Raw genomic sequence first — 16,849 nt, 5'->3', positions numbered from 1 at the left:
AGCTCCAAATGAAGAGATTGGATCTTTCATCCTCCTATAATTTTTAGTCCTGGGACCAGGCTGCATCAGAACTGGAAGCTATCATGAGAAAGACCCAGCTACTTAGGAAGTGGAAACAAGAGGATTACAAGTTTAAAGCCTGTCTAGGGAACTTGGTGAGATCCTGTTTCAAACCAAAAAATAAAAAAGGTTTGGGAATGTAGCTCAGTGGTAACGCACCCCTGGGTTTAATCCCCATTAGTGCAAAAAAAATATGTTAAATACTAAAAACGTTTCAATCACTGTTCAACTTCATTATTATACTTTAAGACTTAAAACAATCATTATGCTCAAATGAAGTTTATACCTGCTTTTATAATTTTTATTCCATTTTTAATAATATACATAGAGAAATATTAACACATCTTAATTTTTTTTAGTGAAATACTGGAATGGTAGTGTTCATGCTCCACAGTAGGTAAGAACAAAGACAAATTAACCAAGAGGTAAAAACTGCACAATGTGACCTTACCGTTCTGAATACCCGCTATCCCGGGCGAACCTCTGAAATGCACCCATGGGATCTGAGCCTGTGCTTAAGATGAACACCAGGGGGGTGTTATATGACATGTCTTGGTATAGGGTAGGCAGGTCCACAGGTGGTGGCTCTATAAACTGTTTTCCAAGATTTTCTATCACAAATTCTGTAAGAGCAAAAACCACCTGAAAGTTGAAAAGAAAAAAAAAATCTAAAAAATAGTATGTTGGATAAGGTTCCTTCACAGTTTTATCCTAAATTTCCAATTTGACTCCTGGTGGTGGTGGATCCATACTTTAGCACTTAATCTTTTGTGATTGGTAGACTTCTTTTTATGGACATAATCTGTGGATTTGTATACCGATATCTGTTGACATAGTTCTCATGACTTCACAAGCAAGAAGAACTGTTGGATAAGAGGGAAGTTCCTCATCATTCTATTATGGTAGTCCCTATTTATCTACCAGGGATATATTCTAAAACCTCTAGTGGATGCCTAAAACATGAATATTACTCAACCCTATGTATACTATGCTTTTTCCTATATATACATACTTACAATAAAGTTTAATTTCTAAATTAGCATATTAATAGATTAATAATAGCTAATAATAAAACATAACAATATGCTATAATACAGGTTATGTTAGTGTGGTCTCTCTCAAAATAGCTCATTTGTGTTCATCCTTCTTCTTGTGATGATATGAACTAATACAAAGTCTACCTGAAGAGATGAAGTGAAGGAGTATCCCAACCTGGTCTAGAGCTATGGCCTAGGATCATATTTCCCTTGTATGGTCACCTGGGAAAAGGTGTTCAGGTGCTTACCCATATAAATTAGGTTGTGTTATGGCACATCCTCACCTAGCATGTGAGATTGTATCTCACATGGATTAGGCAAAGGCTTTTCAGACTTTTCAGATGTGATACAATAGCACAATCAATAAAAGTAGAAAATAAATAACCTGGACACCAAAATTAGAAAATGTTTGAGCTTCACAGGACACTATAAAGAAAGGAAAAAGACAACACACAGAATGGGGAAACATTTTTGCAAATCATACCTAAAATTTATAAAGAACTCTTGTAACTCAACAATAAAAAGCAAATGATATAGCTAAAATGGTAAAGGATCTGAACAGACATTTCTACAAATAGCTAGTAAGCACAAGAAAAGATGGTCACCATCAGCAGTCATTAGGAGCATGCAAAGCAAAGCTACAAGATATCACCTCATACTCTCTAGGATGGCAATTCAGTAGTCCCCCCTTATCTGTGGAAGATATGTTCCAAGACATCCCCCAGTATGCCTGAAACTGTCAGTGTTATAGAGTCAATATATCTGATACCTGAAATGGTTACTAAGTGATAGCCATTAATGGGTGGGTAGTGTATACAGCATGGATAAACTAGACCAAGATATGATTCACATCCCAAGAAGGGTGTAATGCTAGTGTGAGATTTCATCATGATACCCAAAACCATGTGCAACCTAAAATTTGTGATTTTTCATTTCTGGAATTTTCCATTTAATGTTTTTAGACTATAGTTGACTTTGGGTAACCGGAACCCCAGAAAATTAAAACTGTGGATATAGAAATATTACTGTAATAAAGAGACAGGTAATAACAAATGTTGTCAAGTATCCAGAAAAATTGGAACCCTCATACATAGTTGTGGGAAGGTAAAATGGTGCAGCCTCTTTACAGCTCCTCAGTTAAACAGAATTATCATATGATTTAGCCATTTCACTTCTGAGGTATATATCCAGAAGAAATTAAAACACATTTCACACAAAAACTTGTACAAAATGTTTAAATGTTTATACCCATGATGGTAATAGTGGGTATAAAGGGTATAATTGGGAGGAAGTATGGCTCATATAGTCACAAGGTAGAAACAGCACAAATGTGCATCATTTGTTGAAGGGAAGAACAGAATGTGGCATATCCATGTTATCATATATTATTCTCAATAAAAAAGGATGTAATACTGACACTTGGTACAATATGGACAAATGCTGAAAACATTAGGCTAAATGAAATAATAAATAAAAAAAGCCAGAGTATGCATATCTGTACAGATAGAAAGTAGAAGTGGTTGCTTGGGGCTGGTGCCGATGGCATTGGTCAATAATGACGATGGATAGTTCAGGGTAATGAAAATGATCTAAATTGATTTATCAATGATGCACAACTCTATGAGGATACTAAAAGTCGTTAAAGTGAACATCTTAAATGGGTAAATTTTATGTTACATGAATTATATTTCAATAAAGCTGTTGAAAAAAAACTCTTGAGGGTCTTTCTACACATGATCAGAGAATATATCTACAACAGCTTAACTGACATTTTTAACATTTTCAAGTAACTATTGATTAGCCTCTAAAATGCAGATATTTGTTTTGTTTAGCAAGCAGAGTACCATGCATTGATGAGAATGTGGTGGGGAATTTTTCTTTCATGAGGTATTTTGCTTAAATAAACAATCAGTACATAGTAGAATTCACAACAAGGATTTAAAGGTGTATTCCTCCAATTGGTATCTCCCAAGTTGGGAAAACCTTGCAATTGTTTCTCTGAGAAGAATTCATCCTTGGCAATCCTGGTGACACTATAGTTTTTTGTAAGAGGAAACTGGATCTCAAATTTCCACCTTCCTTAGGTGAAGGAAGACTGGATTAAAACATTAGTTCTGTGGAGGAGAGAGTTCCTGGCGAATCTAAACTTGGAAACTAATAATGCTGTAAGTCATGACATATATCCTGATGTTCTTCACCCTTCTAATTACTTCAAGAATAATTGTTTCTTCCTATATATATTTAATTCCATCAAAATAGTGGTTTTAAAAACATGGCTGGGGTTGGTGGCTCGCCTAGGCCCTGGGTTCAATCCTCAGCACTACATAAAAATAAATAAATAAAATATAGGTAATGTGTGCAATTACAACTAAAAAGTAAATAAATAAATAAATAAAATATGGCTGCAGGCTTATCAGCAGCAATACCTGGAAACTTGTCAGAAATGCAGTTCTTAGGCCTCATTCCAGACATAGAAACTCTGTGAGGGCAGTTCCCAGCAATCTGCGTTTTAATAAATCTCCCAGGTGACTGAATCATTGAAATTTGAGAACACCGGTGTAGAAGATTTTTCTTATTTTTATTCTGTGGTAATAAACTATTCTCTGTCATTCTGAATTAAATGATAATTTCTTTTTTCTCATGCCAGTTCAAATGTGTAAAAATTTTCCTGGTAGGTGTCAATAATATTTATGCTAAATAAAGAGTTGTTGATGGGGCTGGGATTGTGACTCAGGTGTAGAGCACTCGCTTAGCACATGCAGTGCCTTGGGTTCGATCCTCAGTAACACATAAAAATAAATGAATGGAAAAAGGTATTGTGTCCAACTACAACTAAAAAATAAATATTTTTTTTTAAAAAAGAATTGTTGAGATGATAGTCATTCTATTTTCTGATGCAGTTCTAATAAGTCTACCACCAGTTTACTAAGAGATTTTTTACAAAATGGAATTTCATCTCTGTGTTCAGAATGTTTATTCTACTTCTGTATTATATGTGTGTGTGTGGGGAGAGTGCACATGCAAGTGCAAGACTGTAGTATTCCATGGAAGCCACCTGTATTCTCTATCTCTCAAAGAAGCAGTTGACTCCATTAGGTAGGATCATTTGACCTGCTTGGGAACAGCTCTGGGAAAACAGGCTGAGTACATTGAAATTCCTCATCACTGAGATCTTATCTTTGTTTTAAGTTTCTGCTTCTGGATAGGAATCTAGATCTTCAGTTTTGAAACTAAATTTGATTCTTTACTTTCAAACTGCAATTTCTTTAGCAAGTTGTTCTAAATATAATTGGGAAGAAGTAAGGCTGGTATGACATTGCCATACTTGAATTGTCTTTTCATTGTGATCCCATCAATTGTTTTGACTCATTTAGTTCCTGGCTTCTCTGGAACAAGTGTCTAACTCTATTTTCTGAAACCTAATCTGTTTCCTTGACTCCTCCATGTTAATTTTGAAGCCAGTTTTGTTTGGTAGAATAACCCATAAGATTTTAGGTTGAGTGCATTGGTTTAAGAGTTTTCAATTAACCTTTTGTGAATTGGTATAACTATCTAACATTTATAACTTTGATCATATTTGGAGAGCTGTCCTGACATGTTGCACAAGAACCCAGTTGTAGAAGGATATGACTAGGAATTAAATACTTTTTATTATGGAAATTTTTAAGAGTGTATAAAATGAAAGAATAATAAAACTTATACTTTACCTCGCTTCAACATTTGTTAAGGTATGCCCAATCATGGTTTCATTGATATATCCACCCATTCCTTAAGCCATCAGGATTATTTTAAAGCAAATGTCATGCATGATATCACTTTATCCTTAAGTAATTCAATATTTATGTAAGATAAAGACTTTAAAAACCATAACCACAGTACTATAATCACATCTAAAAATTAACAGTTCCTTAATATCACCAAATATATAGGCAGTATTCACTTTCTCTGATATTGTATGTATATAAATTGTATGTGTATATATGCTTAAATAACTGTATGTTTAATCAAATCTAAATAAAACTTATACATAGAGATTAGGTGATTTGTCTCCTAAATATTTTGTAACCTAAACTCTTCATCCTTTATATTTTTTTCTCTTAATAAGCAAACATTAAACAAAATAGGTGGCTAAAGAAATGAGTGCAAAATTTCTCATAGTCCAGAATTTTTTAGTTCTCATGGTTTTCTCTAAAGCTTCCTTTTCTTTGGGACTCGTGCCATCTAGTAATCCTCTCATTTTCCTCACCATGCAGTCTGGTAGCTACTGTTTCATTTTCAATGAAGGTGTTTCACTTGGTTTGTTGTATGTATGTTCATTGAACAAAATGTAAATGATTTACCACTGTGTCCCAGGCATTCTCCTGACAGCATCAGAGTCCATGGGAGGTTCAGAGTCCATGTGGACATTCACCATACCAATCTCAGTTCCTTGACCTCTAACTCCAGGGCATATTATCTATCTCATGAACAGTCACCCACACTCACAGCCCACCTCAGGACATTTTCTTTACTTAGAACTGTTCCACATTAGAAATTTTAAGCTCAACTTTCATCACAACCACTTCTATTCTTCTAGACCTTCTACACCTCTAGTCCAACTTTATCTGCTTCCAAAGAAATTTCCTTTTTTGTTTATAAGTGCTTTCTTATCTTTTGCTTTTCCCAGAACTTCTCTTACCAACATTCTCAATGGACTTGTATCTTCTATACTTTTATTGCAATCATATGTATCCCAGGTCAACCCCATAACCTATTTTCTATGTTCCTGTGAAGACAAATAAAAGTTCTTCAAAGCTGTATTAATATTTGCCAACTATACTTTGGCTTTTTCCAGTTAGTTCCAGTTAATTCTCTCTCTCTCTCCCTTCTCCTGCTCTTATCTGTCTCCCCAAAGAATCAGCTTCCATTTTCTTCCAGTGCCTCCCAAATTCACTATTTGGATTCTTAGCAGGTAAATAAATATAATTTATTTAGAAAATAAAATTAGAGATTATGTATGCCCAGATGTAAAAACTGGAACTATCTGAAATGCTTCATTCATTTTGTTGATAACTTTTGTGTACTGAAATTCTATACCTAATTGACTCCTGTAGCACTTCTTTCTCCTGTTGTTTTTTCTGCCCATGTGACTCATTCCTTCTCAAAGCCTTTCATCCCTCCTTTGTGCCTCTTGAAAGTTGGTTCTCATCAGAGTTTCACTCTTTGTACACCTGAGCCTTTATTTTACTGTGTATTATTCCTCTACAGTCCCAACAACCTCAATAGTTTTACTTTTCAACTCAATGCTGATGATTCTTATTAAATGTTGCAAAGAAGATGTCCCTGATAGCTGACAAGCACTGTAGACTCAATGACATCTTTCTATACATATTTTTTATGTTTGCTTAGTTCTTGGTACCACTATCTATACTGGCACCAAAATGAAAAATGTGAGCCACACCAGTCACCTCATCACATACCCCTCCATCTCTTTAATCTACTACTTGTGTCTTATTTCAGGTTGCCACAGTTTCTTACATAGACTACTTCAATAGTTTTCAAATATGTCTGGTGACTTGTTTCATACCCTTCAAATGCTTCCTCCCCATTGTTGCTAAGATTAATTCCCTGTTAAAGCCTCTAACAGACTCCTGTACCATTTATGCAGATGGCATAAGTTCCCTAACAGCGCACAATAGGTAAGTGATAATGAAGTTCCTGGATGGCTCTCTAGTCTTCTCTTTCATTATCTTCTGTATAAAATAACATGTTCTGTATAAAATAACATGTTCTCTATTTTTTAGAGGCCTGGCCATTGTTAGTCTCAAACAAACTTATGGATCATAACTGACTGGTGAGCTTTAGTAGAAACAATTATAACAGTTCTTTAATTAATAAAAAAAAAAACCCTACCTTTTCTTCTTTGCAACATTTAATAAGAATTAGTTTGTGGAAAGAACTCAATTCTGAGATCCAATATTCCAGGAGTATGGCCTCCTTTTCTCTCATGGATTGGTCTTCCTTTTGAAATTCAAAATAGTCTTCCAACTGGCTTGAGTTAATATAAGTCTTAAAAGATCCTGGAAACACAATTTTAAAAGCTTTAATTTGAATGTTTTGAATTTAAAATTAAATAAATGTATATTTTGTAATTTTAAAAGATCATATTAGAAGCATGAGTAATTATCATAAAATTACAAATAAAATTTCAAATTAGTAAGGGGGGCCTAAATAAATAAGAGTATGGATGATCCACTTAAAGTCAAGAAAGAAGTAAAAACCCTGCCTCCACTCTCCAAAAATCTCCACAAGATAACAGAAATATCCCTCTCTGTCATATGCTTGACAGATCAAGCATGAAAAAATCAGAAAAAGACATCATAATTAATAAGTTTGAGCTAAATGTTATATATAGAAACTTGTATCCAAGAAATGATGCACATGGAATAGTTATAGAAATGAAAATGTACCATCTGAACATGTACCAGCAAAAAAGTCTAAGTAATTACAAAGAATCAATTTCATGAAAACCATGAATATAATTTCCATAATATAACTGGATTATAAACAATAAAAATATGATCCCCCAATACTAAGTGGTTTTGAAATAAAAAGTATACTTTTAGAATTGAAAAGCTACATATTGAGACTTGTTGGGAAAACAATATAGAAGGTTTTAATTCAGAGCAGTTGTTTTCTCTGGGGAAAAGGCAGTATGAGGGGATTTGGGGATGTTGGTACCGTTCTATTTTTTGATTTGGGTCATGGCTCATGAGTGTATATGGTTCGTGATAGTTATATAATTTTGGTTTTTATATTCTTTCTGTATGTATGTTATCCTTAAATAAAAATTTTTTAAAAATCTATGGGATACAGCCAAAGCAATATTTACAGGTAAATCTATATTCTTAAAAGGGGTATAATAGTAAACATAAAATATTGAAAATTGATGGGCCATTCAACTCAAGAAATTGTGAAAACAGTTAATTCAGTTTCTTAAAGGTGAATAATTTCCTAGTAGAAAACATTCACATTTCAGAAGAGGGTTAAAGGAGATATTAAAGCTAAGATTAAAGAGTCTGTTTACAAATGCCCTACAGCAGACTTTTTTGTCATATTACCTAAGCATATGAAAATAGGTTGCAAAAATATATATTGTGTAATTCCTTGAAAAACTGGAAATGACTCTTCTAAGTCACAGCATGCAAACCACATGGCAGTAGATAACCAGGGAACTTCAGGCTTAGGAGGGCGATCCTACCAGAGGACAGGAAAAAAAAAATAATAATAATTCACAAAGACAATAATAAAATGCTCTTTTACCTTGTTTAAGTGAAAATTCAAGCTACAATAGTATGTTCTCTGGGACAAGTAATAAGATATAGTAGACCTCTGTATAGAAGTGCAGTTGACAAAAACTTTTCAGGTTGACATTTGCAGAGTACAAAGTTGATCTGGTGAAGGGTTAAAATTAAATCTGTTAAGCCTATTTCTGGGCTCTTCTCCAACATCTTACACCAGTCTTCCTCAACTTCACAAATATTCTTGTGGTTAATGATTTTTTTCTATAGAACTAGAGTCCAAAGCAGATTCTGAATAATCTTACCTAGAAGGTGAGGAAAGTGGAGTAGTGAGCAATATTGTACCAAAACAAATAACTATGGGGAGGCGGCCAGCACCTCACTCAGGGGTCCTTCTTCCTGCCCATGGAGGGTATAAGCCACAGGAGAAGATGAGTCAGAAATAATTAGTGAAGAACAAAAGACACAGAGACATAAAAAATATTTTTAAAGGAAGCTTGTAGCACCTGATAGACCCAGCCAACACAGAAGCTGGAGCTGAACAATTAGAAAATGGCTCCTGTGCAGCCAATATGGAAAGCAGTATGGAGATTCCTTGGAAATCTGGGAATAGAAGCACCATTTGACCCAGCTTTCCCTCTCCTCAGTCTATACCTAAAGAACTTAAAAACAGCATACTACAGGGACACAGCCACATCAATGTTTATAGAAGCACAATTCACAATAGCTAAACTGTGGAGCCAACCTAGATGCCCTCCAATAGATGAATGGATAAAAAAAATATGTGGCATATATACCCAATGGAATATTACCCAGCAATAAAGAGAATAAAATCATGGCATTTGAAGGTAAATGGATGGTTTTGGAGAAGATAATGCTAAGTGAAGTTAGCCAATCCCAAACAAAACAAATGCCGAATGTTTTCTCTGATATAAGGAGGTGGATTCATAGTGGGGTAGGGAGGGGGATCATGGGAGGAATAGATGAATTCTAGATAGGGCAGAGGTGTGGGAGGGAAAAGGAGGGGTCAGGGGGTTAGCAAGGATGGTGGAATGTGGTGGACATCATCATCCAAAGTACAGATATGAAGACACGAATTGGGGTCAACATACTTTATATACAATCAGAGATATGAAAATTGTGCTGTATATGTGTAATAAAAATCGTAATGCATTCTGCTGCCATTTATTTTTTAAAAATCAATTAAAATTTTTTTTTAAAAAAATAAAAATAATGGCTCCTGTGTTATTTGGGTTTTTAGAGATTAGTGCTCTATTTGTGTGTGTTAAAAATTTGCTCCTCAAATGTAGGCTCTTTATTCACCTCACTGATTGTTTCTTTTGCTGAGAAGAAGCTTTTTAGTTTGAGTCCATCCCATTTATTGATTCTTGATTTTAATTCTTGTGCTAAAGTAGTCTTATTAAGGAAATCGGGGCCTAATCCAACATGATGAAGATTTGGGCATACTTTTTCTTCTATTAGATGCAGTGTTTCTGGTTTAATTCCAGGGTCCTTGATCCACTTTGAGTTGAGTTTTGTGCATGGTGAGAGATAGGGATTTAATTTCATTTTGTTACATATGGATTTCCAGTTTTCCCAGTACCATTTGTTGAAGAGGCTATCTTTTTTCCCATGTATCAAAAACATACATGGCACCTTTGTCTAATATAAGATAATTGTAATTACGTGAGTTTTCTCTGTGTCCTCTATTCTGTACCATTGGTCTACAGGTCTATTTTGGTGCCAATACCATACTGTTTTTGTTACCATTGCTATGTAGTATAGTTTAAGGTCTGATATAGTGATGTCACCTGCTTTGCTCTTCTTGCTAAGGATTGCTTTAGCTATTTTGGGTCTCTTATTTTTCCAGATGAATTTCATGATAGATTTTTCTATTTCTATGAGGAATATCATTGGGATTTTGATTGGAATTGCATTAAATCTGTATAGTCTAGATAAGACAAAGGGGTGGGAGGTGAAGAGAGGGGGCATAGGGGTAGAAAAGATGGTGGAATGAGACACACATCATTACCCTAAGTACATGTATAAAGACATGAATGGTGTGACTATACTTTCTGTACAACCAGAGATATGAAAAATTGTGTTTTATATTTGTAATATGAATTGTAATGCATTCTATCATATGTAACAAATTATAATAAATAAATAAATAAGTACATTGGCTACTGGGATTTATTTAAAGGGGTACATCAAAGACAGGGATAAGGTTTCAGGGGTGGAGACTTGCTTCATGCTATCTTGCAGTCAGCAGGTTAGTTGGCATCTTGGCAGGTCACACCCATCTCTGAGAGGCTGTGTGGCTTGATATTTGTAGCAGGTCACCCCATCTTCAGTGCTGTGTGGGATCTTTGGTAGAGCTGGGTGGGAGTTCACATGTATTTGGGCCATCTTACAGCAGAGTTGCCACTGTAAGTTCCCAGACACCAGATTTCCCCACTCAATGGATTTCCATGCTGATCTGGTACATACATAGTATGGATGGTTCTTGACAAGTAACAATATCACATTACTGAGTTCATATCTAATTATTTCAGTCCTAGACATCTCTAGGAAGATTATTATGTAATCTGGCAACATTCTATGAAGCACGTACATGTGGGTAAATAGTTAAAAAAAGAGAGAAACAGCTGTGATTACAGACTTAAACTAGTTCTTCGAGAATTTCCTGAATATATAAAAACAGATTTACTGGATAAAAATTGCATGTCATATGATTCACTCATTTAAAATATATAATCCAATGATTTTAGTATATTAACAGATATGTTGCTACCATTATTACCACAGTCAGTTTTGGAAGACTTAATTCTCTTAAAAAAGAAACTATACAGGAGTACTTTGGATACTCTGGAGATATTTCAGGCTCAATTACAGATCACTGCAATAAAATAAATATTGGGATAAATTGGTTTACATGAATTTTTTGATTTCCTGATGCATATAAGTTATGTTTATGCTATGCTATAGTCTATGGTGTATAATAGCATCATGTCTAAAAAATAATGTACATACCATGAAGTATTAAAAATACTTTGTTGCTAAAAATGCAGTCAATCACCTAAGCCTTCAGCAAGTTATAGTTTCTTTGCTGGTGGAGGATCTTGCCTTGTAGTTGATGGCTGCGACTGATCAAGGTAGTGGTTGCTGAAGGCTGGAGTAGCTGTGTCAATTCCTCCCTCCCTCCCTCCCTCCCCTTCCTTTCTTCTCTACCACTGAGCTACATCCCCAATCTTTTTATGGTTCATTATAGATATACATAATATTGGGGTTACTTTTGACATGATTACAAAAAGTATGCAATATAATTTGTTCCAGTTCAGTCCCTGATATGTCATCTATTCCTCTCCTCCTCCCTCCCTGTTCCTTTTCTTCTACTCTATTGATCTTTCTTCTATTTACAGTTTTTTAAATTAGCACATCATGGATTTACATAAAGGTGAAATTCACTATGGTATATTCATATGTGTACATAGGAAAGTTTGCTTAATTATTTATTTTGAGATAAGATTTCATTAAATTTCTGAGGCTGGCCTCAAATTTGTGATTCTTATGCTTCAGTCTCCCAAGTAGCTGAGATTACAGGCTTGTGCCACTGTGCCTAACTTCATTTCTTTAAATAAGAAAACAAAGAAGTTTTCTGCAAAGGAGTTCTCTATAGTATATGATGATATTTGACAGCATTTTATACACAGAACTTCTTTCAAAATTAGAGTCCCTCCTCTACTGCTTCTCTATAAACTAAGTTATATTTCTAAATCCCTTGTTGTTATTTTGAAATGTCAAAAACATGATTACCAGAAGTAGATTCTATCTCAAGAAATCTCTCTCTTTGCTTATCCACAAGAATCAATTCCTCATCTGTTAAAGTTTTATCATGAGATGGCAGCAATTCAGCCAAATCTTTAAGTTCCACTTCAAATTCTAGTTCTCTTGTTATATCTACCACATCTACAGTTTCCTCCACCATTGAAGTCAGCCATCCATGTGACATGAAGACAATGTCTTCCAAACTTCTGTTAAGGTTGCTACTTTGATTTCCTCTCACATTTCACAAATGTTCTTAATGGGTTCTGGAATGTTGAATACTTTTCAATTTACTTTGCCCAGATCTATTAAAGGTAGATAGATCTGGTAGCTGTAGTCTTATAAAATTTATTTCTTAAGTAATAAGACTTGAAAGTCAAAATTACTTCTTGATCTGTGGTTGTTAGCAGCCATGAAAACATCAATACTGTAATCTCTGTCAAAAATGTTGGGTGAGTATGTGCATTATTAGTGAACAATATTATTTTGAAAGCAATACTTTTTTCCCCCTCAGCAGTAAGTTTTGCAGCAGACTTAAAATATGCAGTAAATCATATTTTGTTGTAAATCTGTATTTTGTTGTTCCATTTTTAAAGCACAGGTGGAGTAGATAGAGTATAATTCTTAATTGCCTTAGCATTTTTGAGCATTGGCTCAATGTAAAACCATTACCAGCATTAGCCCCTAACAAGAGTCAGCCCTGCCTTTGAATCTTTGAAGATAGGCATTGAGTTCTCTCTAGCTATGAAAGCTTTAGATGGCATCTTCTTCCAACAGAATGCTGTTTCATCCGTATTGAAAATCTGTTGTTTAATGTAGCTACCTTCCTCAATTATCTTAGCTAGATCTTTTGGAATTACCAAAATGTGACAAATATGTGAAGTACATACAGGCTATAGGAAAGATGATTTATGGGTAATTTTAAATTTCTAGTTTGTTCATATTTAAAACATATTTTAAACTCCTTTTCAAAATATACTGCTCATGAAAAGCAGTAGCTGATACTGAAATGGGCAAGGACTTTAGAAGCTTAGACTAATCAGACCCTGCCATGCATTAGTGTGATTCTGGAAAATCCTTCAAACCTCTACATGAGAAAACTGTAAACAAGGCTGCTATGATAAAGTAATTTAACCTTTATGGGCCTTCCTTATTACCTTACCTGTAATAGAGATAAAATCAGGAACCTACTCAAGAATAATACTGAGCCAGGCTTGGTGGTACATGTCTCTAGTCCCAGTGGCTCAGGAGGCTGAGGCAGGAGGATCACAAGTTCAACCAATTAGTGTGATCACAAGCCTCAGCAAATTAGTGAGAACCTAAGCAACTTAGTGAGATCATGCCTCAAAATAAAAAAATAAATAAAAGGGCTATGGATATAGCTCAGTGGCTAAGTGCCCCCCAAAAAGATTAAAAAGAATAATACTGAGAAGAATAAATGAGATGATATACATATGTATATCTATGATATACAAAAAAGTCCTCTGTTCATATGAAATAAGATACATCCAAAGAGAATTAACAGAATATGTTTGTTTGCAAGATGGGCAGGAGTTGGGGAGGAAGGTCTTAGATGGGCTTGTCTCGGGAGCATGGGATGCTGAGAGTCAAATAAAAACATCAAGTCCAACCTCTCAGTGATATACTGAGGATTGAATCCTAGCAAACAGGTTCATATGTCAGGTGTGCAGGATCCAAGGACAGAACTTGAGAAAAAAAGGCCAAATCAAGAGTTTAGAGTAGAGCTAAGAGGGAATCTCAAGGCAAGGGGTGGGAACTCATTTCTGTGAGGTGCAAGGCTTATAGTACATAGACAAGTTAGGTCAGTTTAAGCAGCTAGAGAAAATTAGACAAAAGAATGATCATGAAGAAGAGAACTTTAGAACTTGTATTACAGTATCATAGGAGATAGCAATCAAATTATTATATACTGCCCATAGTTTCTAGTGAGAGAGATCTCTAGGCAAGAGAGGTCATGATTTCACAAAGAGTATTGACCAATCTGTGAAGCCTTATCTTTTGCTGGATTTTTAGCTCTTCCTATTTTACAAGATAGTTAACTTTTAAAAACAGGTTCACTTCTACCAGCTCACTGGTTACTCCTGATATTCCTTTTCTGCAGATGAGGGCACTGTTGCATAATGAGGTAAAGTGTTACCAAAATTATGCAGCTAGCTGGAGGTAATAATAATGGGCCTCCTGACCTACAGCTTCCTCTACACTGGGCCACACACAGTCAAGTGTATAATCTTCAGCTACCATGGTCTTCATGGAGCACTGGTATGTGCTTATGGGCTCTATCTATAATAACATGCCCCATCCAAATGTGTAATAGGTACCTTTTCCAGTCCTGCAGAACCTCGGAGAAAGAAATTCCATTCAGCTTCAGTTAGCAATTCTTGCTGACGCATGATCTCAACACAGAGCATAAAGCTATAGATGAGCTTATGTTGTTCAAAAAGACCTCTTGAAACATTGACATAAGCAGTTAGGAGAGTTTGTTCCAGTAGTATTTGCAGGCGATGCTGTAGATCATCTGTCTTCACAGAAGTTTCTATTGTTGTATTGAACAACTGTGTGGAAGAGGGAAAAATATGTCTGATTTAATTCATTTTCTGTGAAGAAAGAAAATCCTGGTCCCTCCTATCCCTCCCCACCCTAGATTGAGTGAGCAAACAGCATCATGGGAGGTGAATACTGAAAAACCTAGGCTTCATCCAAAATTGAAATGTGATATTTATTTTCTGCACTCCCCTTCCTTTCCCATTTTTCACAAATGGACCAATGCCAATCTCTTGACAATGTTTAAAATGGATCATCTTGATGTGAGACAGGAAGTTTTGGAAATGGAGGTTACCTGGCAGGACTAGTCTTTTCACATCATAAACTCAGATTTGACAAACTCTTTATTTTAGAATGAAAACCATAAGGGCAAGGCAAGGTTGTGCACTCTTTTCAGCACTTTCCCAAGATAACTTTTAGGATGTGGAAACAATGTGCTAGAATTTGTCTTGAAATGTAAAGGTGCCCTACATTATCAGGACATTGGGAAAACAGTAGAGATGGTGGCATTGTGGGATTAGGCACAAGAGGATCAAAGGTGGCCTTAGACCATATAGGGATGGGTGAGGTTTTACTCCTGGTAGGTCAGACTGCAGCCAGAGGGAAATGCTGTCATGCAAAGCAACGTGAGGTAAGTAAGCATCATATGCAGCATATCAAATGTGCTGGATGAAAGACCATTGAAATGTTTGCTACTCCTTCCAGTGAGAGATGGAGTCTAAATTCCCTCCTCTCCAATCTGGGGTATCCTTAGTGACCTTGCTTGACCAACAGAGTGTCAGCAGTGCTGTTGCATGACATCCAGGGCTAGTTCAGAGGAAGCCTTGGATCTTCCACCTTGGTTTCTTTGCACCTGTGCTTTGAGGAGACGTTTTCTTGGAACCCAGTTGCCCTGTAGTGAGAAGGCCAAACCACATGGAGAGGCCACTGTAGGCACTGGGGCCAACAGCCCAGTCATGTGAGTGAGGCATTTCAGATGTCCAGCCTGGTTAACCTCCAGATGTGTGCAGCTCCAGCAGCAGGAAAGTGGCATTTAAGCTTGCAAGGGAGGCATTTTCCCCTTTTTATTGACACATTATAATTACACACAACAGTGGGATTTGTTATATAATATATTCATATGTGCACACAGTAAAATACTATAATATTTGATTGATTTCATTCCCCAGGACCTCCCATCTCTCCCCCTGATCCCCTTATTTTATTCTACCGGTCTCCCTGCTATTTTTAAAAAATTTGTTCTAATGAGTTATACATGACAGTAGAATGCATTTTGACATATTGTACACAAATGGAGCACAACTTCTCATTCCTCTGGCTGTACATGGTACAGAATCACACCAGTAGTCATATATATATAGGATAATAATGTCTATCTCATTCTACTGTCCTTGCCAACACCACAGCCCCACTCCTCCCCTCACTTCCCTCTGCACAATCCAGAGTGCCTTTATTCTTCCCTATCCATATCCTCCAACCCCCACCCCATGTAATCAACATCCACTTATCAGAGAAAACACTTGCCCTTTGGTTTTTTGGGATTGGCTTATTTTACTTAGCATGATGTTCTCTAGTTCCATACATTTACCTGCAAATGCCATGATTTCATTTTGGAAGAAATCAGTACAGCTGATATGCTAAAGAGGAAGAGGGTATATTTACAGTTTTCTACTCTTTTCTACTCTGAGTGATGATAAATAAGAACTTCATTTTTTGCATTGTGTTATGGGTATAAACACAAAGGATTAGAAAAATGAGAGTAAATTAAATTTTTCTGCATAGGAAAGGGTGGTGAGAGCAGGCAGTGTGTAGGGAAGGAAATGGGGAGATGTAGGCTGTATCCACAAAATAAAAGACATACAGCATGACAAGCCTAGAGATCTAATATACAACATGTGTTGTATTTAGGATAATATTAAATGAATAGATTTCAACTGCTTTTTCCATAAAAACAAAAATATGGGTAACTATGTGAGATGACAGGCTAATCTGCTTCAATGTAGTAACCTTTTTATCTATATGTATTTCATAACATCACATTGTACATCTTAAATATACATAATAAAGTTTGTTTGTTTGTTTATT

At 35.6% G+C, this 16,849-nt stretch overlaps 1 protein-coding gene across 7 annotated transcripts in view; it reads right to left on the bottom strand.

Moving 5' to 3' along the window:
- The window catches only part of LOC124101538 (dynein axonemal heavy chain 6), a 173,709-nt gene that overhangs the window by 49,836 nt on the left and 107,024 nt on the right, over positions 1-16,849 (bottom strand). For all 7 annotated transcript variants that reach the window (XR_009228040.1, XM_046457550.2, XM_046457552.2 and 4 more), the window contains 4 exons: positions 14,542-14,775; positions 8,198-8,333; positions 6,990-7,156; positions 512-702 (listed from right to left, as the gene is read on the bottom strand). Coding sequence is in view for 6 of the 7 variants with exons in the window: in XM_046457550.2 (XP_046313506.1) it covers positions 512-702; positions 6,990-7,156; positions 8,198-8,333; positions 14,542-14,775 (728 nt within the window). In the remaining variant the exon portion in view is untranslated. The remainder of the gene's footprint in view (positions 1-511; positions 703-6,989; positions 7,157-8,197; positions 8,334-14,541; positions 14,776-16,849) is intronic.

The sequence above is a fragment of the Marmota monax genome, unplaced genomic scaffold (assembly GCF_021218885.2).
Source record: "Marmota monax isolate L192 unplaced genomic scaffold, Marmota_monax_Labrador192_F-V1.1 WCK01_AAM20220418_F8-fsc00390, whole genome shotgun sequence".
Lineage (NCBI taxonomy): Eukaryota > Metazoa > Chordata > Mammalia > Rodentia > Sciuridae > Marmota > Marmota monax.
Note: the sequence above shows the minus strand (reverse complement) of the source record. Positions and strands in the feature narration are given on the sequence as shown.